The 26441-nt window shown below is 43.7% G+C and overlaps 1 protein-coding gene across 1 annotated transcript in view; it reads right to left on the bottom strand.

The window, feature by feature from the left end:
• fgf11a (fibroblast growth factor 11a) overlaps positions 1-26441 on the bottom strand; it is a 117315-nt gene that overhangs the window by 15830 nt on the left and 75044 nt on the right. Inside the window, exon 4 of the mRNA XM_071378212.1 lies at positions 22536-22639. Within this exon, the coding sequence (XP_071234313.1) occupies positions 22536-22639 (104 nt within the window). The remainder of the gene's footprint in view (positions 1-22535; positions 22640-26441) is intronic.

The raw sequence follows: 26441 nt of genomic DNA on the forward strand, positions 1-26441 counted from the left end.
TGGTGGAGTGCTGCAGAGATGGTTGTCCTTCTGGAAGGTTCTCCCATCCCCACTGAGGAACTCTAGAGCTCTGTCAGAGTGATTATCGGGTTCTTAATCACCTCCCTGACCAAGGACCTTCACCCCCGATTGCTCAGTTTGGCCGGGCAGCCAACTCTAGGAAGAGTCTTGGTGGCTCTAAGGTCCTTCCATTTAAGAATGATAGAGGCCACTGTGTTCTTGGTGACCTTCAATGCTGCAAACATTTTTTGGTAACCTTCCCCAGATCTGTGCCTCGACACAATCCTGTCTCAGAGCTCTACGGACAATTCCTTCGACCTCATGGCTTGGTTCTTGCTCTGACATGCACTGTCAACTGTGGGGCCTTATATAGACAGGTGTGTGCCTTTCCAAATCATGTCCTATCAATTGAATATACCACAGGTGGACTCCAATCAAGTTGTAGAAACATCTCAAGAATGATCATTGGAAACAGGATGCACCTTAGCTCAATTTCCAGTCTCAAAGTAAAGGGTCTTAATACTTATGTAAATACAGTATTTATGTTTTTTATTTAATACATTTGCAAACATTTCTAAAACTCTGTTTTCCCTTGGTCATTATAGGGTATTGTGTGTAGATTGATGAGGAAAAAAAGTAATTTAATCAATTTTAGAATAAGGCTGTAACGTAACAGAATGTGGAAAATGGGAAGGGGTCTGAATACTTTCCGAATGCACTGTATACTGTGTGTGTGCCCAATCACAACATTTTTATTTATGTATAGGCCTATATACAGCACTCTGTCACTGTCTCCACACCCGTCCACACCCCATACAACTGACCAATGATATCCACAGAACATCCTAATGAAATATCTGTCTAGAGAAGGAGCACTCTCATTCTGGCATCATCTCAACAACACACACACACACACCACACACACATGCACAAACACACAGACAAACACTCCATTAGGGTGGTTCTACAGGGAGGTAAATGTCCCTCAACAGTAGCTGCTGTTCCTTATGACCTCCTCTAGTCTTAACAATGGCATTGCGGCAAAACACAGCTGGCTATACTTTACTATGCCTTAGACAAGAAACCATTCGCATGTACTCGTTCACACACACAAAGGCATGTACGTACGTGCGTGCTCATGCAAGCACACACACACAGGGAAAGGAATAGCTAACTATTACAAATTACAACAGCATGATAGATTTGGGAGCTGAGAAACCCCAAAATATAATCTATCCCAGTTAGTGTTCTGTATGACAGTCATTAAATGGCACAGGATGTAGTTCATAAAGCGTGTCTGTGATATTAAATATTGGGAAAGATTGTGTGCGTGTGTGTGTGTGTGTGTGTGTGTGTGTGTGTGTGTGTGTGTGTGTGTGTGTGTGTGTGTGTGTGTGTGTGTGTGTGTGTGTGTGTGTGTGTGTGTGTGTGTGTGTGTGTGTGTGTGTGAATACCACTGTATATAAATCTATGTATTGTGTCTGTCTATGGATAGACAGCAGCGATCAGAATGCAGAACCTTCAGGGCTTTGTCCATTCAGTGCTTCACCCATTGGGCCCATAACTCTGTCACATTAAATGCATTTATTGTGTTCGCTATAGCTGCACTATATTTAGGAGGTGGTGGAATCCTCCTCTCTCCTCCTTCCTCTTGTGTCCCTCTTTTCTACCCCTCATCCCTTGCCTCCCTCGTTTCCTCCATCCCCCTCCATACTTCCTCCTCCCTCCTCCTCTGTTTCCCTCTGTGCCCCTCCTCCACTCCTGCCTCCTCTGTGTCCCTCTGTGCCCCACATTCATTCCTACCTCGTCCTCCTCTGTTTCCCCCCTCCCCTCCTTTCTCCTCCTCCCTCATTGCCTCCCTCCCTTTCGGGGCTGTGTAATGTCACGTGACAGAGAGAGGTGATCCCTATCTTGCGGGCAGTGCCTTCCTGCATCTCAATAAGGCCTCGGGGTTGGAAAGAGCTACTCAAGGAGTATAGCAGGGGGAAAGCAGAGAGAGGATACAGAGAGTGTGTGTGTGTGAGAGAGAGAGAGAGAGAGAGAGAGAGAGAGAGAGAGAGAGAGAGAGAGAGAGAGAGAGAGAGAGAGAGAGAGAGAGAGAGAGAGAGAGAGAGAGAGAGAGAGAGAGAGAGAGAGAGAGAGAGAGAGAGAGCGAGAGCGAGAGCGAGAGAGGAGAAGGGGTGGGAGAAGGAAGATAATGAAGGAGATAACAAAACCCAAGCAGGAGATCTGGAACTCACTTTATATAGGGAGTCACCCAGGTGAAACATACCACATAACATGAAAACACACCCTTTCTCTTCTCTCTGTTATTAGCAGTGTTGAGTCATTGTATAAATGTTTAAAAGTTTACTTGGTCCAACTTTTCCCCAGCCTGTTAGTAAGCCGGTCAGTTCTGCTGCCTGATCAGAGCTGGCTGTCCCAATTATGTCTACCTTCCTCTGTCAGTTTGTTTACACCTGCGTACTGTAGGATGTGTGTGTGTGTGTGTGTGTGTGTGTGTGTGTGTGTGTGTGTGTGTGTGTGTGTGTGTGTGTGTGTGTGTGTGTGTGTGTGTGTGTGTGTGTGTGTGTGTGTGTGTGTGTGTGTGTGTGTGTGTGTGTGTGTGTGTGTGTGTGTGTGTGTGTGTAGCTTCATCTCCCACCCTCCCTCCTCCCATCCCTCCTTCCATCACTACCTCTCTCAGCCCAGGAGGGTTTCTCCAGAACACAGTTAATAAAGTGGGCCAGACCCGGCTGAGCACTATTTTGTATTAAAAAGCAATTTCCACATGTTACCCCAGAGTTAGCTGTAGCTGAGCCCAGACACCAGGCAGGCAGGCAGCGCCTCAGACAATAGACCAATGACGAGGAGTTTCCCTCCATCATTAGCCTCTCTCTAGTCCCTACTGCTCCTCGAGGAGCTGAGGCTAGGCATGGCCATCGGCCGCACCGCACGGCCCCTCCTTTAGTGGAAAGGGAGAGAGGAGGGATGGTAGAGGAGAGAGTAGGGGGGATAGAGGGAGGGAGAGAGGTGGGGATACAGTAGGGAGAGAGAGGAATGAGGGAGAGAGGTGTGGGGATAGAGTAACGAGAGAGGGGAATGAGGGAGAGAGGTGAACGACTAATTCTATAGTGAGACTGTAAGAGCTTGTTGTGAGAGAGAGTGGGAAAGAGAGAAAAGGAGAGGGTCACACAGGGAGGTCAAGGACAGTAAATGAGGAACATAGGAAGACAGGCTGAAGGGAGGTCAAGGACAGTAAATGAGGAACACACGAAGACAGGCTGAAGGGAGGTCAAGGACAGTAAATGAGGAACACACGAAGACAGGCTGAAGGGGGGTCAAGGACAGTAAATGAGGAACATACGAAGACAGGTTGAAGGGGGGTCAAGGACAGTAAATGAGGAACATAGGAAGACAAACTAGAGATGGGAGGAAGAAATAAAAAAGAGAAACGAGAGGCAAACCACAATTCTGAGGAGGAGAGAAAGGCAGCTAGCATGACGGATGTAGACGGCTGGACAGGGAGTGAAAAGGAATGACAAGCAAGAAAAGGGAGAGAGAAGAGATAAGGAGAGATGGAGAGAGAGGAGAGAGCTGCAGAGCGCTTTCTTCTCCCTACAGGCAGTAGTCAGTGTATCTGGCCCCATCAGGCAGACATGCTCGCACACACAGATGCATGCACACACACACTTTATGTGCCGCAGGGAGCTGTCTCCCTACAGGCAGTGCGTGTGTGTGTGTGCGTGCGTGCGTGCGTGCGTGCGTGCGTGCGTGCGTGTGTGTGTGTGTGTGTGTGTGTGTGTGTGTGTGTGTGTTTTTCCTGGTCCCCTGTCAAGCCATCCCTCCTACTCTGCTCAGACAGACACAATGATATGGCTGTTTGGTACAGCTGTTTGTTATGCTGCCACTCACAACCTGCCCCAAGTGAACCAGTCCTGTACTATACCATGCCCCAAGGCATATACACACACACACACACACACACACACAGATGCAAGCACACGTGCACACACACTCACAAACAAACACATATACACACACACACTCTCTCTCTCTCTAACCACATGCTATGCACAGTGGGATATTCACTCAGCAATATCCAAACATACAGGGAGGCAGGGAGGCAGGGAGGCACATTTGGACACAAACCCACACACACACGCACACCCACACCATAGTAACAACACAGTGTTGTCAAAGACATTAACTTAGTTGTAGTCACGATCTGGTTACCTATAACTCAATAGATAATTATGTTTTGAGGGTTTTAAATATTTATTAACTTATTTTCGGATATCTTCGGAACTACCCACAATGCACAATTGTTAATGTCAATCAGAGAACCTACTCTGTGCTTCCTAGTTTGTATGCTAGCTCGCTAGTTAGCTCAAGCTGGCTAACGTTTGTCACTAGCCATGCTAGCATGTATTTACATTCCAGGCCGAGTGTTGGCGGTTAATTTGACTGTTCCACTCGGCCCCTGTACCCTCCGCCGCTTCTGGATGATCTACTTTGGATTTTCCTCGCTATATCTCTATTGGATTACACTCACTGACTCTCCCTCAGCCCGGTGCTCCCTCCTCCCCCTGCTTGTTTGCAGGCTAGCTATAGCTACGGCCTTTCCCTCTGAAGCGCCTCTCTCCCTGGCCCTCGCCTTGATAACTCAGCCTCCACTCTTACCATCAGTCGTCCCCAGTCGTCCATCTGTAAGACTCTGCTCTCTCATTGCTTTTGATCTGCTGGCGAGGATGTTGTTCTGGCTTGCTGCTTATGCAGACCGTAGCTAACATTAGCTGGCTGGCTAGATAACTGCATAGCTATAACATTCTATAACATTCTTTGATCGCTAACTGGTCAGATGGCGTTATGTATTTCCAAAAATTTGGTTTACTTTAATGTGGCTCAATTCGCTACTAAAGCTGTAAAATAGCTAGCTAGGTGTTGATAGCCACTGGCTGACTCTTGCAGTACTAATGTAGCAGGCTTGTAGGGCTAACATTAGCAGGCTTGTTGGCTAGCAACCTTGCAAGCTGATTTGTAACCGTAAATTCATAATGTATTTGCTTGTAAGTTGGCTGACATTTTTATTTAAAATGGGTAGTCATGATTGCACACAATTTTATTTAATTTGAAGTTATACATTTTAAGATATTTCTTTATGAGTTTACGTTGCAGGAAATAGGCTGGCTGGCCAGGTCCTCTTTATGACACGTCGCCTCTCCCTCCAAAATGATTTGTTCTGATCAGTTTTATGTAATAACTCGAAAAATAGAAAAGTGAGATGTTACTTTGCATTGGGACTTTTGATAGGTTTACTAATTCAAATCCATATGTTACATGTGGTTATGTTTTTGCTACCTACCCTTTAAGGCTACAAGACAAGGATTCAATCTTTCACTTCACTTCAGTGATTTTGTGAAGTTCTGAATACTCCACACATTCTGCGACGTTGTTTGTATTGTGTCCATGTGAAAGTGTTTTCGGTTATGAAAAGTGATCCACTATGTATTCTTACAATGTAACTTTTTAAAAGACAGTACTTTTGATTTCTTCACATTGACTGGGCTGAACCTAATATATATACTCCATATATAATATCTCTCTCTCTCTCTCTCTCTCTCTCTCTCTCTCTCTCTCTCTCTCTCTCTCTCTCTCTCTCTCTCTCTCTCTCTCTCTCTCTCTCTCTCTCTCTCTCTCTCTCTCTCTCTCTCTCTCTCTCTCTCTCTCTCTCTCTCTCTCTCTCTCTCTCTCTCTCTCTCTCTCTCTCTCTCTCTCTCTCTCTCTCTGTGTGTGTGTGTGTGTGTGTGTGTGTGTAAAGAGCATAAAGACAAGTGCTAGTTGATAGATCCTGAAATACCAGCAGTAGGTCTGAAGTGGAATGATTTAGCTTCTCCCTGATCCGCTGAGAGAGACTTTACACATAAATACCACAAAGCTCTAAATAACACAAAGCTTTCTTCTTTCAATTATAACTTAATTTACATCCACATATCCTGGAACTCTGGCAGAGAGAGTGTGTTCTCTGGCTAATTGAGACAAGAGTGGAGTGTGTGTGTGTGTGTGGATGTGTGGAAGTGTTCAACTATACAAAAATAGTAAACAAACAACATTTTGACCAACTGGGGATATTTTGTTCATCCCCACAAGGTCAAATGCTATTTCTAGGGGGTTTAGGGTTAAGGTTGGAATTAGTTTTACAGTTAGGGTTAGGAGCTAGGGTTAGGTTTAGGGGGGTTAGGGTTAAGGTTAGGGTAAGGGGAAATAGGATTTTGAATGGGACTGAATTGTGTGTCCCCACAAAATTTGAAATTAGTTATATAAGACTGTGTGTCTGTGTGGCCTCAGAGGAGAACACAATGATAATGTGTTGGGGCTTTGTCTGCCACAGAGACACATTAATGATTAATACTGAGAGACTACTGGTCCAGAAAGGAAGTGTGTGTGTTTGTGTTGGTGGGGGGGGGGGGGGGGTAGTTCTGGTACACACACACACCAGAAGTGATTGAGTCCAGGTGAGTCCAGTAATCGCTAATGCGCGTGAAGGATGGAAGGCAGGTGTGCGTAATGATGATGGCAGGAGTGCGCAATGCTGGGGAGCCTGGCGCCCTTGAGAGCCAGGGGGGAAGAGCGCGAGCAGGCGTAACAAAGGTAGCATTCTCCTGGCATCCGTCAAACACCGGTTCGTCTGTCTTACTGCCAGATGGTGAAGCATGATTCATCACTCCAGGGAATGCGTTTCCACTGCTCCAGAGTCCAATGGCGGTGAGCTTTGCACCACTCCAGCCGACGCTTGGCATTGTGCATGGTGATCTTATGCTTGTGTGCGCCTGCTTGGCCATGGAAACCCATTTCATGAATCTCCCAACTAACAGTTCTTGTGCTGACGTTGCTTCCAGAGGCAGTTTGGAAGTCGGTAATGAGTGTTGCAACCGAGGACAGACGATTTTTAACTTCAGCACTTGGCGGTCCTGTTCTTTGAGGTTGTGTGGCCTACTAGTTCGCGGCTGAGCAGTTGTTGCTCCTAGACATTTCCACTTCACAATAACAGCACTTACAGTTGACTGGGGCAGCTCTAGCAGGACAGAAACTTGAAGAACTGACATGATGGAAAGGTGGCATCCTATGACGGTGACACGTTGAAAGTCACTGAGCTCTTCAGTAAGGCCATTATATGTTTGTCTAAGGTGATTGCATGGCTGTGTGCTCTATTTTATACACCTGTCAGCAACGGGTGAGGCTGAACTAGCCGAATCCACTAATTTTAAGGAGTGTCCACATACTTTTGTATATATAATGTATCTTGTACACACACCCAGTATTCAAACATGCACTCTTTAAAACCATACAAGCACACAAACACATTCCATACACGTTCAGTATTGATCAGTATATGAATGACGTAATGCACATCAATATGCTGCCAGAGCATGTGAGAGCCGTGCGGCATAGTTTGCTACTGTTGGTCTAGTAATCTATTCCTCTGCACCAGTGTCAGTGATGTGTCAAAGTTACAGTAGGGATATCAAAGTCTTACAGACTAACTTTGAACCTGTACACCTTTCTGATGTAAGACATCGCAGTACTGCTCTCCCCCAGGCAAGGTGAGTTGTCCATTCAAACTGAGATTGTGGGAGCAAACTGCTCTTTGACATTATATATTGCTCTATGCACTATTGAGCTATTTAATACTTGGCAACATTAGCAGTTTTCTAGTGATATGCATGCCATGTTTATAATAATATTATGCCAGCCTTAAGACACAGACAGGGCTTCATTTCAACTGGGTTTGACATCTTATTGTTGCCGTGCCAACCTGGTCACGGAGGTGACAGTACCTTGGTCGTCAATGGCTTCTACACCCACAGTCATAAACCCCGCCCATTTCTACAATTTCTCTTCTTAAAATTCTGCTGTCCCCCTCTCTCCTCTCCCTCTAGTGTTGTTATGGATTATGTAAGAGGTGCTAAAACACTATAGTCGCTACCCTTACCTTGTTCTCTCTCTCTCTCTTATTATTTGATCAATTTCTCTCTATGACCAACTCTCTCTCCCTCCCTCTCTCATGCACTATAGTCCCTACCATTATCCCACCTCTCCATGCTCTCTCTCTCTCCCTCCCTCTCTCATGCACTATAGTCCCTACCATTACCCCACCTCTCCATGCTCTCTCTCTCTCCCTCCCTCTCTCATGCACTATAGTCCCTACCATTACACCCCCTCCTATCGCTCTGATGCTTTCAGTGAGAATGTCCAGCGCCTCTATTTCTGCACACTGTCCTCTGAATCACTCTGTGAGCCTTTCTTCACACCGTGATAAAGAAAGGGGAAAAAAGAAAAAGAAAAAGAAAAAAAGAAATAGCTCCCTCTCAAAGCCACCTGGTCTCAGGGCAATGTTCCCTCTCATTTGTTCGGCACTGAGCAAATTTCAGGTCTGCTGAGTGCAAACTTGAAAGTTGTGAAAATTCTGTGCAACTTCCAGTGTGCGTTTACTGGTAACACTGAGGCTGTACCCGCTTTAAGTTACAGTTTTAACAGTGGCCAAGTAGGCTACTGTGGCTATTTGATCATAATGTAGGTCTACCAGAGTGGCCTACCATAAAAAACAATGGAGGAAATGCATCCAATAACATTTTAACATGGAAATAGCTGTTCTATCATTCAGCCTACAGTAGCAGCCAATATGTGGTGTTTAATGTAGGCCTACATTCCATGAGACTTTTGAAAAAAACATGCGGGCTTGACATTAACCTGTTTATCCACTTGTCCTTCAGACAAGGAGGTGGCTGAAAATGTGTTGTTTGATGGAAGAAACCACTTTACAAAATAAAATGCATTATTTTTCCCATACCATTACTACATAGAATCAGACAATTTATGCTACCCTCTGCTTATTCTCTGCTTAGCTTATTCAAGCCTGTCTCAAAATACAACACTGCCCGTTTAAGACAAAGAAATCTCTTTACCTGACTCTCTTTTCAAAGATGTCTAGAAATGTATACGTTTTGTGCTCTTGTAGGAAGTAATCACTCCCTTTTACTGACTACAAATGATCTATAACTGGGCTAATAACTCACTAACTAGCAAAGGATATGAACAAAATGTGCACACGTGGCTACATGCAGCTTTTGCTTTGATCTCAAAACAAGCACATCTACTCACGACCACCGCTGTAAACACAGTCCAGTTCAAAGTAAATGGCACAGATCTATATATGGCAATGGTCTATTTGCATATAGGCCAACTGCAGCTCTGATTGGTTGTGCCGCACCGGTCTGTGTAGAGTACCGCCGAGTTATGTGCAATAGAATCCTACTAAGATGCGTTCTGCCTACAACAAAATCTCTCGCATAGTTTGTTTTGCTTTGGTATGTCACATTGAAAGTGGCTAATATTGCATTGATTCGATCATAATTGCCACAGTAAAGAGTAATGATAGTTTTAACTTACAGGGAAAACTCTAGAAAGTTGAAGTTTTGTGCTTCTCTCTCCATGGAATGATATTTCTTCTGCACTCTATGCGGCAGTACTGGGGAGCTGTGTGGCAGTCTCGGGGATACTGAGTGCCCGTTTAGGAGTAGACATATCATAGAAAACTGGGACACTCCGATTAGTATGATATGTTACATTTCATATGGTATGTATTCATTTGTGGATGTCGATCATCCATTTTGTATGATATGTTAAAAAATACAATTTGTATGATATGTTATAAATTGCAATTAGTACGAATTTTCAAAAGTATGATGTGTTACAAATTCCAATTTGTTTGGGGCTAACATAGGTCGGTGGCTAACACGAACGTTAGCTAGGTGGCTAATGTTAGCTAGGCTATGAGTTAGGGGTTGTGGTTAGGGTTAGGGTTAAGGTTAGCGTTCGCTAACATGTTAAGTAGTTGCAAGAAGCTAAAAAGTAATAAGTAGTTGCTAATTAGCTAAAATGTTGTCTGTTATGAGATTCAAACATGCAACCTTTGGGTTACTAGACATTCGGGTTATGCGCCCACCTTTCATGTGAACCCCAGGAAGAGTAGCTGATGCTTTTACAGCAGCTAATGGGAATCCTAATAAACACCAAATACCGATACACCCTGACCAATCACCCTCTGTTTATATTCGCCTTAAGTAACTTTTTCTGTCTTATGTAACCATACCAAATGTAACAAATCATGCTAGTTTGAGTGTCCCAGATTTACATGTATAATGTTACGTCTAGTCTATGAGACCAGGCTGCTCAAAGGGATTTTCTCTATGACCTTTTCTTCTCTCTCGCTGTCTTCTGTGGTTCATTCCCCCTACGAAAATGGGTCACCTTTCTTCTGTCTGGAGAATGCCTGTATAAGTATATCCTCTACAGCTGCGCTCGCTCTCTCTGTCTCTCTCTCTGTCTCCCTCTCTCTGTGTGTGTGTGTGTGTGTTTGTGTGTGTGTGCGTACGTGCATTCGTACATGCATGCATGTGTGTTTTTGTCATACCTGCATTCATGTGTGTATGTATTTGTGTATCAAAGTGTGTGTGTGCAGATTGACACATCGGAAAGCCGGTATTTAAAAACTTCATGCCACGCCATTCCTCTCTATACCCCAGGTCCTGCAGGCAGAATGTCGACTTCGAAGTGAACGTGCAGAGCTACCTTAAACAGAACTACACAGCAGACTAGAAAAGTGCTCTACTTTCTCTCCGTCTACCTCTCCACTCTCTCTCCCACATCAAGGTGAAATACCCCTTCTAAGAGAGTTGTATACCAGTACAATGTGGATGCGTCCCAAATGGCACCCTATTCCATATATAGTGCACTTGATAGGGAATAGGGTGCCATTTGGGATGCATCCAGTAGTGTGCATTAGACTATGTCAGATTGGTAGTGGCACTGAATACCGTATCTTTGACTGTTCAACATGATGAGATCCACAGAGATAATAGACTTTCAATTATGCAGGACCTGAATTTTTTTTCTCTGATCAGGTACTGCATTATTGAAAGTATATTATCTCTGTGGACCTGATATCATGATAGATAGTACATTAAACAATGGGAGATACATGTTATAGCCAAGTGTTGTTACTTTGTTTGGTGTAATGACTGACATGGTTGTATGCAAATCAAATCAAATTTTATTGGTCGCGTACGCATATTGTCACGTTCCTGACCTTATTTCCTTTGTTTAGCCTTGTTTAGTTGGTCAGGACGTGAGCTGGGTGGGCATTCTATGTTATGTGTTTCTATGTTGGGTTCATTGTATTAGCCTGATATGGTTCTCAATCAGGGGCAGGTGTTTTACGTTTCCTCTGATTGAGAACCATATTAAGGTAGGCTGTTCTCACTGTTTGTTTGTTGGGTGATTGTTGCTGTGTCTGTGTTTGTTCGCCACACGGTACTGTTTCGTTTCGTTCGTTTGTTTGTTCCTGTTCGTGCGTTCATTTTTATATGTTCTCAAGTTCAGGTCTGTTCACGTCGTTTATTGTTTTGTAGTTTGTTTATGTGTTTTCCGTCTTCGTTTAATAAACAATAAGTATGTTTTCAAGCCACGCTGCATTTTGGTCCGATCCTTGCTCCTCCTCAGACGAGGAGGAAGACGAGCGTTACACATATTTTGCCGATGTTATCGAAGGTGCAGCAAAATGCTTATGATTCTAGCTCCAACATTGCAGTAATACCTAACGATACAAAACAATACACACAAATCCCCAAAATAAAAAGAAAGAAATCACGACATTTCGAAACGAGCAATGTCAGAGTCTGGAATACATGTACAGTACCAGTCAAAAGTTTGGACACACCTACTTTTTAATCATTTATTTTTACTACATTCTACATTGTAGAATATAGTGAAGACATCCAAACTATCAAATAACACATATGGAATCATGTAGTAACCAAAAAAGTGTTAAACAAATCAACATATATTTTAGATTTTAGATTCTTCAAAGTAGCCACCCTTTGCCTTGATGACAGCTTTGCAAACTTTTGGCATTCTTTCAACCAGCTTCAACTGGAATGTTTTCCAACAGTCTTGAAGGAGTTCCCACATATGCTAAGCACTTGTTGGCTGCTTTTCCTTCACTCCGCGATCCAACTCACCTCAATTGGGTTGAGGTCGGGTGATTGTGGAGGCCAGGTCATCTGATGCAGCACTCCATCACTCTCTTTCTTGGTCAAATAGCCCTTACACAGCCTGCAGGTGTGTTTTGGGTCATTGCAAACCAGATGCTGTGGTAGCCATGCTGGTTAATTGTGAATTTTAAATAAATCACTGATACTATCACCAGCAAAGTAACCCCACACCATCGCACCTCCTCCATGCTTCATGTTGGGAACCACACATGCGTAGATCATCCGTTCACCTACTCTGCGTCTCACAGAGACACGGTGGTTGGAACCAAAATTCTCAAATTTGGACTCATCAGACCATAGGACAGATTTCCATCTGCAAATGTCTATTGCTCGTGTTTCTTGGCCCAAGCAAGTTTCTTCTTCATATTGATGTCCTTTAGTAGTGGTTCTTTGCATCCACTCGATCATGAAGGCCTGATTCACACAGTCTCTTCTGAACACTTGATGTTGAGATGTGTCTGTTACTTGCACTCTGTGAAACATTAATTGGGTTGCAATCTGAGATGCAGTTAACTCTAATGAACTTAACCTATGGAGCAGAGGTAACTCTGAGTCTTCCTTTCCTGTGGTGGTCCTCATGAGAGCCAGTTTCATCATAGCGCTTTATGGTTTTTCGACCACACTGACATTTTCCAGATTGACTGACCTTCATGTCTTAAAATAATGATGGGCTGTCATTTCTCTTTGCTTATTTGAGCTGTTCTTGCCATAATATGGACTTGGTCTTTTACCAAATAGGGCTATCAAGATGGCGCAGACAGATAGGGCAGCCGTGCTTCTAGCTACTTAGCAACTTTGTATTTCGTTTTTTTTATGTGTTATTTGTTACATTCTTAGCCCAGAATTTTTGGGGTGTTATTACATACAACAGGAAGAAACTTTTGGATATTAGAGCAGCGGTAACTCACCAGCACTAACAACATTAGGACCAGGAATACAACTTTCCCAAATTGGATCCGTTGATCGTACCCCCCAGGGCAATTGAACTGATTCCAGAGGCTGATTCCTAGTCCGACTCAGGAGGCACACACACCACCCACCGCTTCCAAGTATATTATTACTTGCTACTGTTCAGTCTCTGGATAATAAAGTTGACAAGCTCAGGGTGAGCATCTCCTTCAAGAGACATATCAGGGATTGTGACAAACTCTGTTTCACAGAAACATGGCTCTCTCGGGATATACTGTCTGAGTCTATACAGCCAGTTTGGTTCTCATTTCATCGCGCAGACAGGAATAAATATCTCTCCGGAAAGAAGAAGGGCAGGGGTATATTTTTCATGAATAACTACTCATGGTGTGATTGTGATAACATACAGAAACTCAAGTCCTTTTGTTCACCTGACCTAGAATACCTCACAATCAAATGCCGACCGTATTACCTCCCAAGAGACTTCTCTTCGGTTATAGTCACAGCCTTGTATATTCCCCCTCAAGCCGAAACCACGACGGCCAATGAAGAACTACACTGGACTATGCAAATGGAACCACATATCCTGAGGACAAATGTATTGTAGCTGGGGATTTTAACAAAGCTAATCTCAGGAAATGCTACCAAAGTTCTACCAGCACATTGACTGTAGCACTCGCTCTGAGAAAACATTGGACCACTGTTACTCAGCTTTTCGAAATGCCTACAAGGCCCTCCCTAGCCCTCCCTAAGGCAAATCTGATCATGACTCCGTTTTGCTCCTCCCTGCCTATAGGCAGGAACTCAAACAGGAAGTATCCATGCTACGGACTGGGATATTGTCACGACCGTCGTCAGAGTGGAAATGACCGGACCAAGGTGCAGCGTGGTCAGCGTACATTTCTTTTTATTATGAATGTCGCCAACAAAAACAAGAAACAACAAAAACGAATGTGAAGCTGACTAGGGCTATACAGGCCACTAACACAGACAACTACCCACAACTAAGCTGGAGAAACAGGCTGCCTAAGTATGATTCCCAATCAGAGACAACGATAGACAGCTGTCCCTGATTTAGAAAGATACCCGGCCAAAACATAGAAACAGAAAACATAGAAATAAAGAAACTAGAATGCCCACCCTAGTCACACCCTGGCCTAACCAAAATAGAGAATAAAAGCCTCCCTATGGCCAGGGCGTGACAGATATGTTCCGGGTAGCCTCTGAGAATAATATCGACGAATACACAGATACGATGACTGAGTTTATCAGGAAATGTATAGGAGATGTACCCTTGTGACTATTGATACATACCCAAACCAGAAACTGTGGAAAGATTGCAGCATTCACGCAAAACTGAAAGCGCGAACCACCACATTAAACTATGACAAGGTGACTGGAAATATGGCAGAATACAAACAGGGTAGTTATTCCCTCCATAAGGCAAGCAAACAAGCAAAACATCAGTACAGAGACAAAGTTGAGTTGCAATTCAACGGCTCAGACACGAGACATACGTAGCAGGGTCTACAGACAATCAAAGACTACAAAGAGAAAACCAGCCACGTCGCGGACACCAACGTCTTGCTTCCGAATAAGCTAAACACCTTTTTCGCACGCTTTGAGGATAACACAGTGCAATCGACGCAGCCAGCTAACAAGGACTGTGGGTTCTCCTTCTCCGTGGCCAACATGAGCGAGACATTTAAACGTGTTAACCCTCACAAGGTTGCCGGCCCAGACAGCATCCATAACCGCGTCCTCAGAGCATGTGCAGACCAACTGGCTGGAGTGTTTACGGACATATTAAATCGCTCCCTATCCCAGTCTTCTCTCCCCACATGCTTCAAGATGTCCACCATTGTTCCTGTACCCAAGAAAGGAAAGGTAACTGAACTAAATGACTATCGCCCGTAGCACTCACTTCTGTCATCATGAAGTGCTTTGAGAGACTAGTCAAGGATCCTATCACCTCTACCTTACCTGACACCCTAGACCCACTTCAATTTGCTTAACGCCCCAATAGATCCACAGACGAGGCAATCGCCATCGGACTGCACACTGCCTTATCCCATCTGGACAAGAAAAATACCTATATAAGAATGCTGTTCATTGACTATAGCTCAGCCTTCAACACCATTGTACCCTTCAAGCTCATCATTAAACTCGGGGCCCTGGGTCTGAACCACGCCCTGTCCAACTGGGTCCTGGACTTCCTGACGGACCGTCCTCAAGGTAGGAAACAACACCTCCTATGCGTGGCCTCCAACTCAATCATCAAGTTTGCAGACAACACAACAGTAGTAGGCCTGATTACCAACCATGACGAGACAGCCTACGGGGAGGAGGTGAGGGCCCCTGGGAGTTTGGTGCCTGGAAAATAACCTCTCACTCAATGTCAACAAAACAAAGAAACTGATCGTGGACTTCAGGAAACAGCAGAAGGAGCACCCCCCAATACACATCAACGGGACAGCAGTGGAGAAGGTGGAAAGCTTCAAGTTCCTCGGCATACACATCACTGACAAACTGAAATTGTCCACCCACACAGACAGGCGCAACAGCTCCTCTTCAATCTCAGGAGTCTGAAGAAATGTGTCTTGGCACCTAAAACACTCACAAACTTCTACAGATGCACAATTGAGAGCATCCTGTCGGCTGTATCACCGCCTGGTACAGCAAATGCACCACCCGCAACCACAGGGCTCTCCAGAGGGTGGTGTGGTCAGCCCAACACATCACCGGGGGCAAACTACCTGCCCTCCAGGATACCTACAGCACCCGATGTCACAGGAAGGCCAAAAAGATAGTCAAGGACAACAACCACCCGAGCCACTGCCTGTTCACCCCGCTATCATGCAGAAGCTGAGGTCAGTACAGGCACATTAAAGCTGGGACAGAGAGACTGAAAAACAGCTTCTATCTCAAGGCCATCAGACTGTTAAATAGCCATCACTAGCACCTTAGAGGCTGCTGCCCTATATACATAGACTTGAAATCACTTGCGACTTTAATAATGGAACACTAGTCACTTTAATAATGTTTACATATTTAGCATTACTCATCTCATTAGTATATACTGTATTCTATTCTATTCTACTGTACTTTTAATTCCATTCCTTTACATTAGATTTGTGTGTATTGTGTGTACTGTTGTGAAATTGTTAGATATTACTTGGTAGCTATTACTGCACTGTTGGAAGCAGAAACACAAGCATTTTTCTACACCCACAATAACATCTGCTAAACATGTGCATGTGACCAATACAATTTGATTTGATTTGAGTTACCTTGTCACAACACAACTGATTGGCTCAAATGCATTAAGAAGGAAAGAAATTCCACAAATTAACTTTTAACAAGGCATACAGGTTCATTGAAATGCGTTCCAGGTGACTACCTCATGAAGCTGGTATAAAGAATGCCAAAGTGTGCAAAGCTGTCATCAAGGCAAAGGGTGGCTACTTTGAAGAATCTCAAACATAAAATATATTTTGATTAGTTTAACACTCTTTTGGTTACTACATGATTCCATATGTGTTATTTCATAGTTTTTCTGTCTTTACTATATTCTACAATGTACTGTATGTACAATTTTTTTTTAAATATATTTTATTACTTTCTAACCCTACCCCTAATTGGAGTAAACTAGTGAACGACAACGCTTAGGCTTCTACTTCCAGATTATACATATTATATACACTTTACGGGCACAGTCTATTTTATAATAGTTATATTTTGTTTGTTTTTACTCCTGTCCTTCCTCTAACCTCAACCTCTCCTCTCTATTTCTTTCACAACATTTCTGAAACAATAAACATTTTACGGACACATTATGATTTACATGAGTTATCTTGTTGTTATTAGTTGTCATCATTCCCAACCATCAGCTCCATTCAACCCCTTTCATCTATCGCTTAACACCATCCATATTGAATTTCTATTTTCTATTTCTAACTGTGCTGTGATGTTTCATAAAAGTTCTGAACCTTTCTATTCTCATAATTTCTACAGATTGTAAATTAAAATATTTTTTGGGCTAAAAGTATTATTGATCGATTGACTATGACTTTGGATCACCCAGTAGTGTGTCATGACGTGACTATCATTAATGTGATGATGGTTATTTTATCAAATCAATGAACTATGCTTAGTTATTATGTGATTAAATTAATCATGTAAAAATCTACTCATTAGCAAACTTGGGGCACCACGGATAAAGTTTGTTTAAATTCTTTAGGGTAGGGGGCAGCATTGGAATTTTGGATGAAAATCATGCCCAAATTAAACTGCCTGCTTCTCGGGCCCAGAAGACATGATATGCATATAATTTCTAGATTTGGATAGAAAACACTCTAAAGTTTCCAAAACTGTTAAAATTGTGTCTGTGAGTATAACAGAACTGATTTGGCAAGCGAAAACCTGAGAAAAATCCATTTGGGAAGTCATTTTTTAATTTTTTTGGTAGTTTTCTATTCAATGCCATTACAGTATCCATTGACTTAGGAGTCAAATTGCAGTTCCTATGCCTTCCACTAGATGTCAACAGTCTTTAGAAATTGTTTCAGGCTTGTATTCTGAAAAATTAGGAAGTAAGAGCAGTCTGAATGAGTGGACCCTAAAGTGTCACAGAGCTTTTTCATGCGCACGACCGAGAGAGTGCCTTTCTTGTTTACCTTTTAAATTGACGACCTTATTGTCTGGTTGAAATATTATCGATTATTTAGGCTAAAAACAACCTGAGGATTGAATATAAACATCGTTTGACATGTTTCTATTAACTTTACGGACACAATTTTGATTTTTTGTCTGCCTGTTTTGACTGCGTTTGAGCCTGTGGATTACTGAAGAAAACGCGTGAATGAGGTTTTTGGATATAAAGAGACTTTATCGAACAAAAGGAACATTTATTGAGTAAATTAATGTCTGCTGAGTGCAACCATATGAAGATCATCAAAGGTAAGGGATTAATTTTATCTCTATTTCTGACTTGTGTAACTCTTCTACTTGGCTGGTTACTGTTTGTAATGATTTGTCTGCTGGGCTATGTTCTCAAATAATCGTAAGGTATGCTTTCGCCGTAAAGCATTTTTTAAATCTGACACCGTGGTTGGATTCACAAGAAGTTAATATTTTAACCTATGTAAAATATGTTTGTTTTCTGAATTTTTATAATGAGTATTTCTGTACTTGAATTTGGCACCCAGCAGTTTCACTGGCTGTTGAAGAGGTGGGACGCTAACGTCTCACGTACCCAAGAGAGGTTAAAGAGTTACCGTTGCCCGAATTAACTGAAGAATATATCACAATATATCGTTATCATACCAGTCATCCATTAATCATTTTTACCTCGTTTCAGTCTCATTCTGAACGTTCATTCTGAACGTCGTTGACTTCAAATCTGCACGAACCCTAGTCTAAATGATGATTCAGCGATACACAAATTGGCCTAATTATTTATTTTCTAACTAACTAAATAATCACACAGAAATACATAAACACAAACACGGTATACATTGAATTGATTACTAACATAATGCAATGAAATGTCCCTAGCGGACTAACCCGATATGATGGAAGGGAGTGGATGAAAGGGAGGGGCAAGATAAAGAGAGCGGGAGAGACAAAGAAGGGACCCATTGTACATACATGTGGAAAGTATGCTCATCGTAAATATGGATATTTAGCACCCTAACAACCGCTCATTCGGATTTGGAAATGCAACACATAAACTCAGCAAAAAAAGAAACAGACCTTTTTCAGGACCCTGTCTTTCAAAGATAATTCGTAAAAAAACTAATAACTTCACAGATCTTCATTGTAAAGGGTTTAAACACTGTTTCCCATGCTTGTTCAATTAACCATAAACAAATAATGAACATGCACCTGTGGAACGGTCGTTAAGACACTAACAGCTTACAGACGGTAGGCAATTAAGGCCACAGTTATGAAAACTTAAAACACTAAAGAGGCCTTTCTACTGACTCTGAAAAACACCAAAAGAAAGATGCCCAGGGTCCCTGCTCATCTGCACGAACATGCCTTAGGCATCCTGCAAGGAGGCATGAGGACTGCAGATGTGGCAGAGAGTTACACCAGGAACGCACAATCCCTCCATCAGTGCTCAGACTGTCCGCAATAGGCTGAGAGAGGCTGGACTGAGGGCTTGTAGACCTGTTGTATGTCACCAGACGTCACCGTTTGTGTCGCCTTTGGACACAAACCCACCTTCGCTGGACCAGACAGGACTGGCAAAAATTGCTCTTCACTGACGAGTCGGAGTTTTGTCTCACCAGGGGTGATGGTCATGGTCTGGGGCGGTGTGTCACAGCATCATCTGAATGAGCTTGTTGTCATTGCAGGCAATCTCAACGCTGTGCGTTACAGGGAAGACCTGTATGGGAAGACCTGACATGACGCTCTAGCATGACAATGCCACCAGCCATTCTGCTCATTCTGTGCGTGACAGGAATGTCAGGGTTCTCCCATGGCCAGCAAAGAGCCCGGATCTCAATCCCATTGGGCACGTCTGGGACCTGTTGGATCGGAGGGTGAGAGCAACCCCTATTACCAGTCTGTTCAACCTCTCTTTTGTATCGTCCGAGATCCCTAAAGATTGGAAAGCTGCCGCGGTCATCCCCCTATTCAAAGGCGGTGACACTCTAGACTCAAACTGTTATAGACCTATATCCAACCTGCCCTGCCATTCTAAAGTCTTCGAAAGTCAAGTTAACAAACAGATCACTAAACATTTCGAGTCCCAACGTACCTTCTCCGCTGTGCAATCAGGTTTCCGAGCTGGTCACGGGCGCACCTCAGCCACACTCAAGGTACTAAACGATATCATAACCGGCATCGATAAAAGACAGTACTGTGCAGCCGTCTTTATCGACCTGGCCAAGGCTTTCGACTCTGTCAATCACCGTATTCTTATCGGCAGACTCAACAGCCTTGGTTTCTCAAATGACTGCCTCGCCTGGTTCACCAACTACTTCTTAGAAAGAATTCAGTGTGTCAAATCAGAGGGCCTGTTGTCCGGACCTCTGGCAGTCTCTATGGGGGTACCACAGCGTTCAATTCTCGGGCCGACTCTTTTCTCTGTATATATCAACGATGTCGCTCTTGCTGCGGGCGATTCCCTGATCAACCTCTACGCAGACGACACCATTCTGTATACACCTGGCCCATCTTTGGACATCTTTGGACTGCTGAGGCTGAGCACGCACCCTTATAGGACCTCCGTGTTGAGGATCAGCGTGGCAGAGGTGTTGTTTTCTACCTTTACCACTTGGGGTCAGCCCATCAGGAAGTCCAGGACACAGTTGCACAGGGAGGGATTCAGACCTAGGCCCAGAGATTAGTGGAGAGCTTGGAGGGCACTATGGTGTTGAAAGCTGATCTGTAATCGATCAACAGCATTCTTACAGGTATTTATGTGTGCAGTGCGATGGCGATTGCATCATCCATGGATCTGTTAGGGCGGTATGCAAATTGTAGTTGGTCTAGGGTGTTGGGTAGGGTGTCGGTGATGTGATCCTTAAAATAACTAGCCTCTCAAAGCACTTCATGATGACAGAAGTGAGTGCTAAGGGGGGTTAGTCATTTAGTTCAGTTTAGTTTAGTTTATCTTCACTTTCTTGGGTACAGGAACAATGGTGGACATCCTGAAGCAAGTGGGGACAACAGACTGGGATAGGGAGAGATTCAATATGTCCGTAAACACTCCAGCCAGCTGGTCTGCACATGCTCTGAGGACATGGTTTGGGATGCCATCTGGGCCGGCAGCCCTGCGAGGGTTAACACGCTTAAACGTCTTACTCACCTCGGCCACAGAGAACAAGATCTCGTTAGAAGCGGTGGCTTGTGTTTTCACGGCTCAGTGTTTTCTTCGAAGTGGGTGAAGGTGTTTAGCTTGTCCGGGAGAGAGGTGTTGGTGTCCGAGACGTGGCTGACTTTCCCTTTATAATGCGTGATTGTCTGGAGTCCCTGTCACATAAGTATTTTGTCTGAGACGACTTTTGTCCCTGTATTGTTGTTTTGCACCTTTGATTGCCTTAAAGCTGGTCTGATTGTGCATGTCCATGTTCCCAGCCACCTTGCCGTGGTTAAATGCGATGGTTCACACTTTCAGTTTTGCATGAATGCTGCTATCCACAAGTTTTGGTTTGAATATGTTATAATCGTCACAGTAAGAACAACATCCTCTATGCACTTCCTGATGAAATGTAAAAAAATATATATACATTTTTTACCACTTTTTCTCCCCATTTGGTAGTTACAGTCTTGTCCCATCACTGCAATTCCTGTACAGACTCGGGAGAGGCGTGGGTCGAGCGCCATTCGTTCTCCGAAACACAATCCTGCCAAGTCGCAAAGCTTCTTGACACACTGCTCACTTAACCCGGAAGACACCCACGCCAATGTGTCGGAGGAAACAACTGCTGACCGAAGTCAGGGTGCATGCATCCAGCCCACCACATGGAGTCACTAGAGTGCACTGGGACAAGGACATCCTGGCCGGCCAAACCCTCCCCTTATCCGAACAACGCTGGGCCCTGTTGCAGACGGCTGAGACACAACCTGGGATCGAACCCGTGTCTGTAGTGACGCCTCAAGCACTGTGAAGCAGTGCCTTAGACCGCTGCACCACTCGGGAAGCCCTTACCAGAAGCCCTTACCAGCCAACGAGAGCATATAGGTCGCAGTGGTGGGTTGTATATGGGGCTTTGTGACAGACTACATCCAGTTTGATGAGTAGAGTGTTGGAGGCTATTTTGTAAATGACATCGCCGAAATCAAGGATCGGTCGGATAGTCAGCTTTACGAGGGTATGTTTGGCAGCATGAGTGAAGGAGGCTTTGTTGCAAAATAGGAAGCCAATTCTAGGTTTAATTTTGGATTGGAGATGCTTCATGTGAGTCTGGAAGGAGAGTTTACAGTCTAACCAGACACCTAGGTATTTGTAGATGTCCACATATTCTAAGTCAGAACAGTCCAGAGTAGTGATGCTAGTCGGGCGGACGGGTGCGGGCAGCAATCGGTTGAAGAGCATGCATTTAGTTTTATTAGCATTTAAGAGCAGTTGGAGGCCATGGTAGGAGTGTTGTATGGCATTGAAGCTCATCTGGAGGTTAGTTAACACAGTGTCCAAAGAAGGGCCCGATGTATGCAGAATGGTGTCGTCTGCGTAGAGGTGGATCAGAGAATCGCCCGCAGCAAGAGCGACATCATTGATATATACAGAGAAAAGAGTCGGCCCGAGAATTGAACCCTGTGGTACCCCCATAGAGACTGCCAGAGGTCCGGACAACAATCCCTCCGATTTGACACACTGAACTCTATTTGAGAAGTAGTTGGTGAATCAGGCGAGGCAGTCATTTGAGAAATCAAGACTATGTAGACTATTATTCAGGTTTCTGTAACTGTTATAACTTAATTAATAAGGGGTTGCCATACTGAGGTGTAGAGATGTTATTACTACGGTATACGTGGTATTGATAGTGTCATAACTTAATTAATAAGGGGTTGCCATACTGAAGTGTAGAGGTATCCATTGCTGTTCATCCCAATGTAGAGCCCTGTCTTAGTGCTCTGGATGGCTACTATCCTCAGTCCCACAGGAATCAAGTTGAACTGCACTGCAAAACAGACACAAGGGAGGGAAATATAGAGGGGGAGGGGCAGAGTGAAGGAAGGAGTTAGAGAGGTGTTAGAGCAGTCTGCACATGTTGTTGCTTTCTAAAAACATTCTCAGTGAACTGATCTCACAGTGTTTGAAAAACACAATTACAGCCTCCTCTCGTCTCATTCCTACCTCCATCCGTCAGGGGAAAAAGAAAGAGAGGAAGAAAGTCAGAAGTTTAAGAAAAACAAAGCCTCTCTGTTCCACCTGCGGGTCAGAGTGACCAGGATCAGAGAGATAAAGAAAGAGAGAGAGAGAGGAAAGTGTGTGAGAGAGAGAGAGAGAGAGAGAGAGAGAGAGAGAGAGAGAGAGAGAGAGAGAGAGAGAGAGAGAGAGAGAGAGAGAGAGAGAGAGAGAGAGAGAGAGAGAGAGAGAGAGAGAGAGAGAGAGAGAGAGAGAGAGAGAAACACACTGAGCGAGGTGGGAAAGGAGAGAGAGAGAGAGAGAGAGAGAAACACACTGAGAGACGTGGGAAAGGAGAGAGAGAGAGAGAGAGAGAGAGAGAGAGAAACACACTGAGAGACGTGGGAAAGGAGAGTGAGAGAGAGAGAAACACACTGAGAGACGTGGGAAAGGAGAGTGAGAGAAACACACTGAGAGACGTGGGAAAGGAGAGTGAGAGAGAGAGAAACACACTGAGAGACGTGGGAAAGGAGAGAGAGAGAGAGAGAGAGAGAGAGAAACACACTGAGAGACGTGGGAAAGGAGAGAGAGAGAGAGAGAGAGAGAGAGAGAGAAACGCCCTGAGAGACGTGGGAAGGGAGAGTGAGAGAGAGAGAAACACACTGAGAGACGTGGGAAAGGAGAGTGAGAGAGAGAGAAACACACTGAGAGACGTGGGAAAGGAGAGTGAGAGAGAGAGAAACACACTGAGAGACGTGGGAAAGGAGAGTGAGAGAGAGAGAAACACACTGAGAGACGTGGGAAAGGAGAGTGAGAGAGAGAGAAACACACTGAGAGACGTGGGAAAGGAGAGTGAGAGAAGGAGAGAGAGAGAAAGAGAGAAAGGGAAAGATGGAGAGATAAAGAGAGAGGGGGAAAAGGAAAGTCTGAGAAAGAGAGAGAAGGGGAGAAAGACAGAAAGAGAGAGAGAGAAACCGAGAGAGGGGGGAAAGGAGAGTGAGAGAGATAGAGAGAGCGAGAAATGAGAGAGCAAGATGAGAAAGAGTACAAAAGAAGGAGAGAGAGAGAACAGAAGACTTTAAGCCTATGGAATTCATTACGGAGTGAAACCTGCAGAATTTTTTTGGGCAGGATCTGGCACCTCTCCGTTCTGGACGGTTTCATTCCGGAACCTATTTAGCTGGATACGGTACCTCTACATGAGAAAAAAATCACTGTTGACAATGAAAAAAGTATCATTCCAGTTGCCGCCTCGTTAAATTTCCTGCCCCCTAAAATATGTAATGTGAAAACGTAGATTTTCAGCGGGTGCCTAATATTCTAAGAATTCATTAGTGTTGGGCCAGCCTGGGCTTTTGGTTTGTGCAACATTATAGCCTGTATCATTTTCTCTACTAGACATGAGCCTGCAACTCTTATCTTGCCAGCTTTGCAGTTCCTCATTTGTTTCCTTATGGAATCAGCTGCAGCACCTCTGATTACTAGAAATAAATTTGCCAAAGTTATAGAATAACTGCTGTCTGTTATTAAATAATAATAAATAATACATTAAATAATGCAGAATACTACTCCAGGAATAGGCCAATAATTTTGCCACAGAGGATCAATAGCTTCATTTAAAAAATTGCTTCGCTGGGGATTGTGTTCATGTAGACCAATAACAAAGCATATAGCCCAGGAACGCTTGGCATATCTGCCAGTGAACAGCATGCAGCCAGAACAAGCCTTTCGCAATATTCCAAATACAATCATGGAAAAATATTTTTTATCAACTTTCAAATAGCCCTGTTGAGAAAACATTGTTTTACAAAGTGAAACAAGAGATAGGCTTTTAGCACGAGAGTGTTGGCCATCACCCGCGAGTGAGCTGCGCATCATTGGGTGAGTCAGTGAAACTGGAAAGCTTTTCTAGGACTATAATTTCCTCCTCATATTGTACAATATATGTCTCCACACATCTAGGCCTAGGCTATTGATGGATTCAAGACCAGGTGGTTTTTAATGATCTCAGATTCTTAGTTTGTCAGTGTCAAAGTAGCCTGTCAGTTCTATCATTTGTGCAGTGGTCTGCTAATGCTTCCAGTCATATAAAATTAGGTAGAATCGCATAAAATGTGTTTAGAAAATACCAAATTCTTCCTGGACCCAAGTACAAAAAAAGTTCCCCATGTGTGCAACTTCTGTAAGCGCCTCTACTCTAAATGCAACTACTCAAATGCAATGATATGCACTGCTTTCTTTCTTCTTCATGCAATCCCGTTACCTCAGAGCACCTCCTTCTTGTGCACATTTTTTGTTCCGGCACCTCCTGATTTAGGCACTGACGGAAACAGCAGCTGTGACCATAGATGCTGTTACCATAGACTTCCAGTCATTGCACTAATGCTAGATAGCAAACTGCAGGGAGAGATATAAAATGGTATGCACGACTTCATCTGGCTCTGGGGAAGTAGATAAAGGGCTTCATTGCCAAAATCCCCAAGTATCCCTTGAATGCAGTTCAGTGTATCTCCTCTATTCTGAACCTTGGATTCTTCCATTAAAACACACCTAACCTGGCTCTGTCTATAAAGCATTGTATGTGTCTACAGCATCAGTCAAAAGTTTGGACACACCTACTCATTCAAGGGTTTTTCTTTATTTTTTACTATATTCTACATTATAGAATAATTGTGAAGACATCAAAACTATGACATAACACATATGGAATCATGTAGTAACCAAAAAAATAATAAACAAATATATTTTATATTTGAGATTCTTCAAAGTAGCAAACCTTTGCCTTGATGACAGCTTTGCACACTCTTGGCATTCATTCTCTCAACCAGCTTCATGAGGTAGTCACTTGGAATGCATTTCAATTAACTGGTGTGCCTTGTTAAAAGTTAATTTGTGGAATTTCTTTCCTTCTTAATGCATTTGAGCCAATCAGTTGTGTTAGGGCAAAGATAGCCCTATTTGGTAAAAGACCGTATTATGGCAAGAACAGCTCAAATAAGCAAAGAGAAACGACAGTCCATCATTACCTTAAGACATAAAGGTCAGTCAATGCGGAAAATTTCATTACATTTATTAGAGTTAACTGCACCTCAGATTGCAGCCGAAATAAATGCTTCACAGAGTTCAAGTAACAGATACATCTCAACATCAACTGTTCGGAGGAGACTATGTGAATCAGGCCTTCATGGTCAAATTGCTGCAAATTAAAAACTACTAAAGGACACCAATAAGAAGAAGAGACTTGCTTGGGCCAAGGAACACGAGCAATGGACATTAGACCAGTGGAAATATGTCCTTTGGTCTGATGAGTCCAAATTTGCCCTGTCCTGTTTTTCAACAGGATAATGACCCAACACACTCCAGGCTGTGTAAGGGCTATTTGACCAAGAAGGAGAGTGATGGAGTGCTGCATCAGATGACCTGGCCTCCACAATCACCCAACCACAACACAATTTAGATGGCTTGGGATGAGTTGGACTGCAGAGTGAAGGAAAAGCAGCCAACAAGTGCTCAGCAAATGTGGGAACTCCTTCAAGACGGTTGGAAAAGCATTCCAGGTGAAGCTGGTTGAGAGAATGCCAAGAGTGTGCAAAGCTGTCATCAAGGCAAAGGATGGCTATGTTAAATATATTTTC

The sequence above is a fragment of the Salvelinus alpinus genome, chromosome 31 (assembly GCF_045679555.1).
Source record: "Salvelinus alpinus chromosome 31, SLU_Salpinus.1, whole genome shotgun sequence".
NCBI classification, from domain to species: domain Eukaryota; kingdom Metazoa; phylum Chordata; class Actinopteri; order Salmoniformes; family Salmonidae; genus Salvelinus; species Salvelinus alpinus.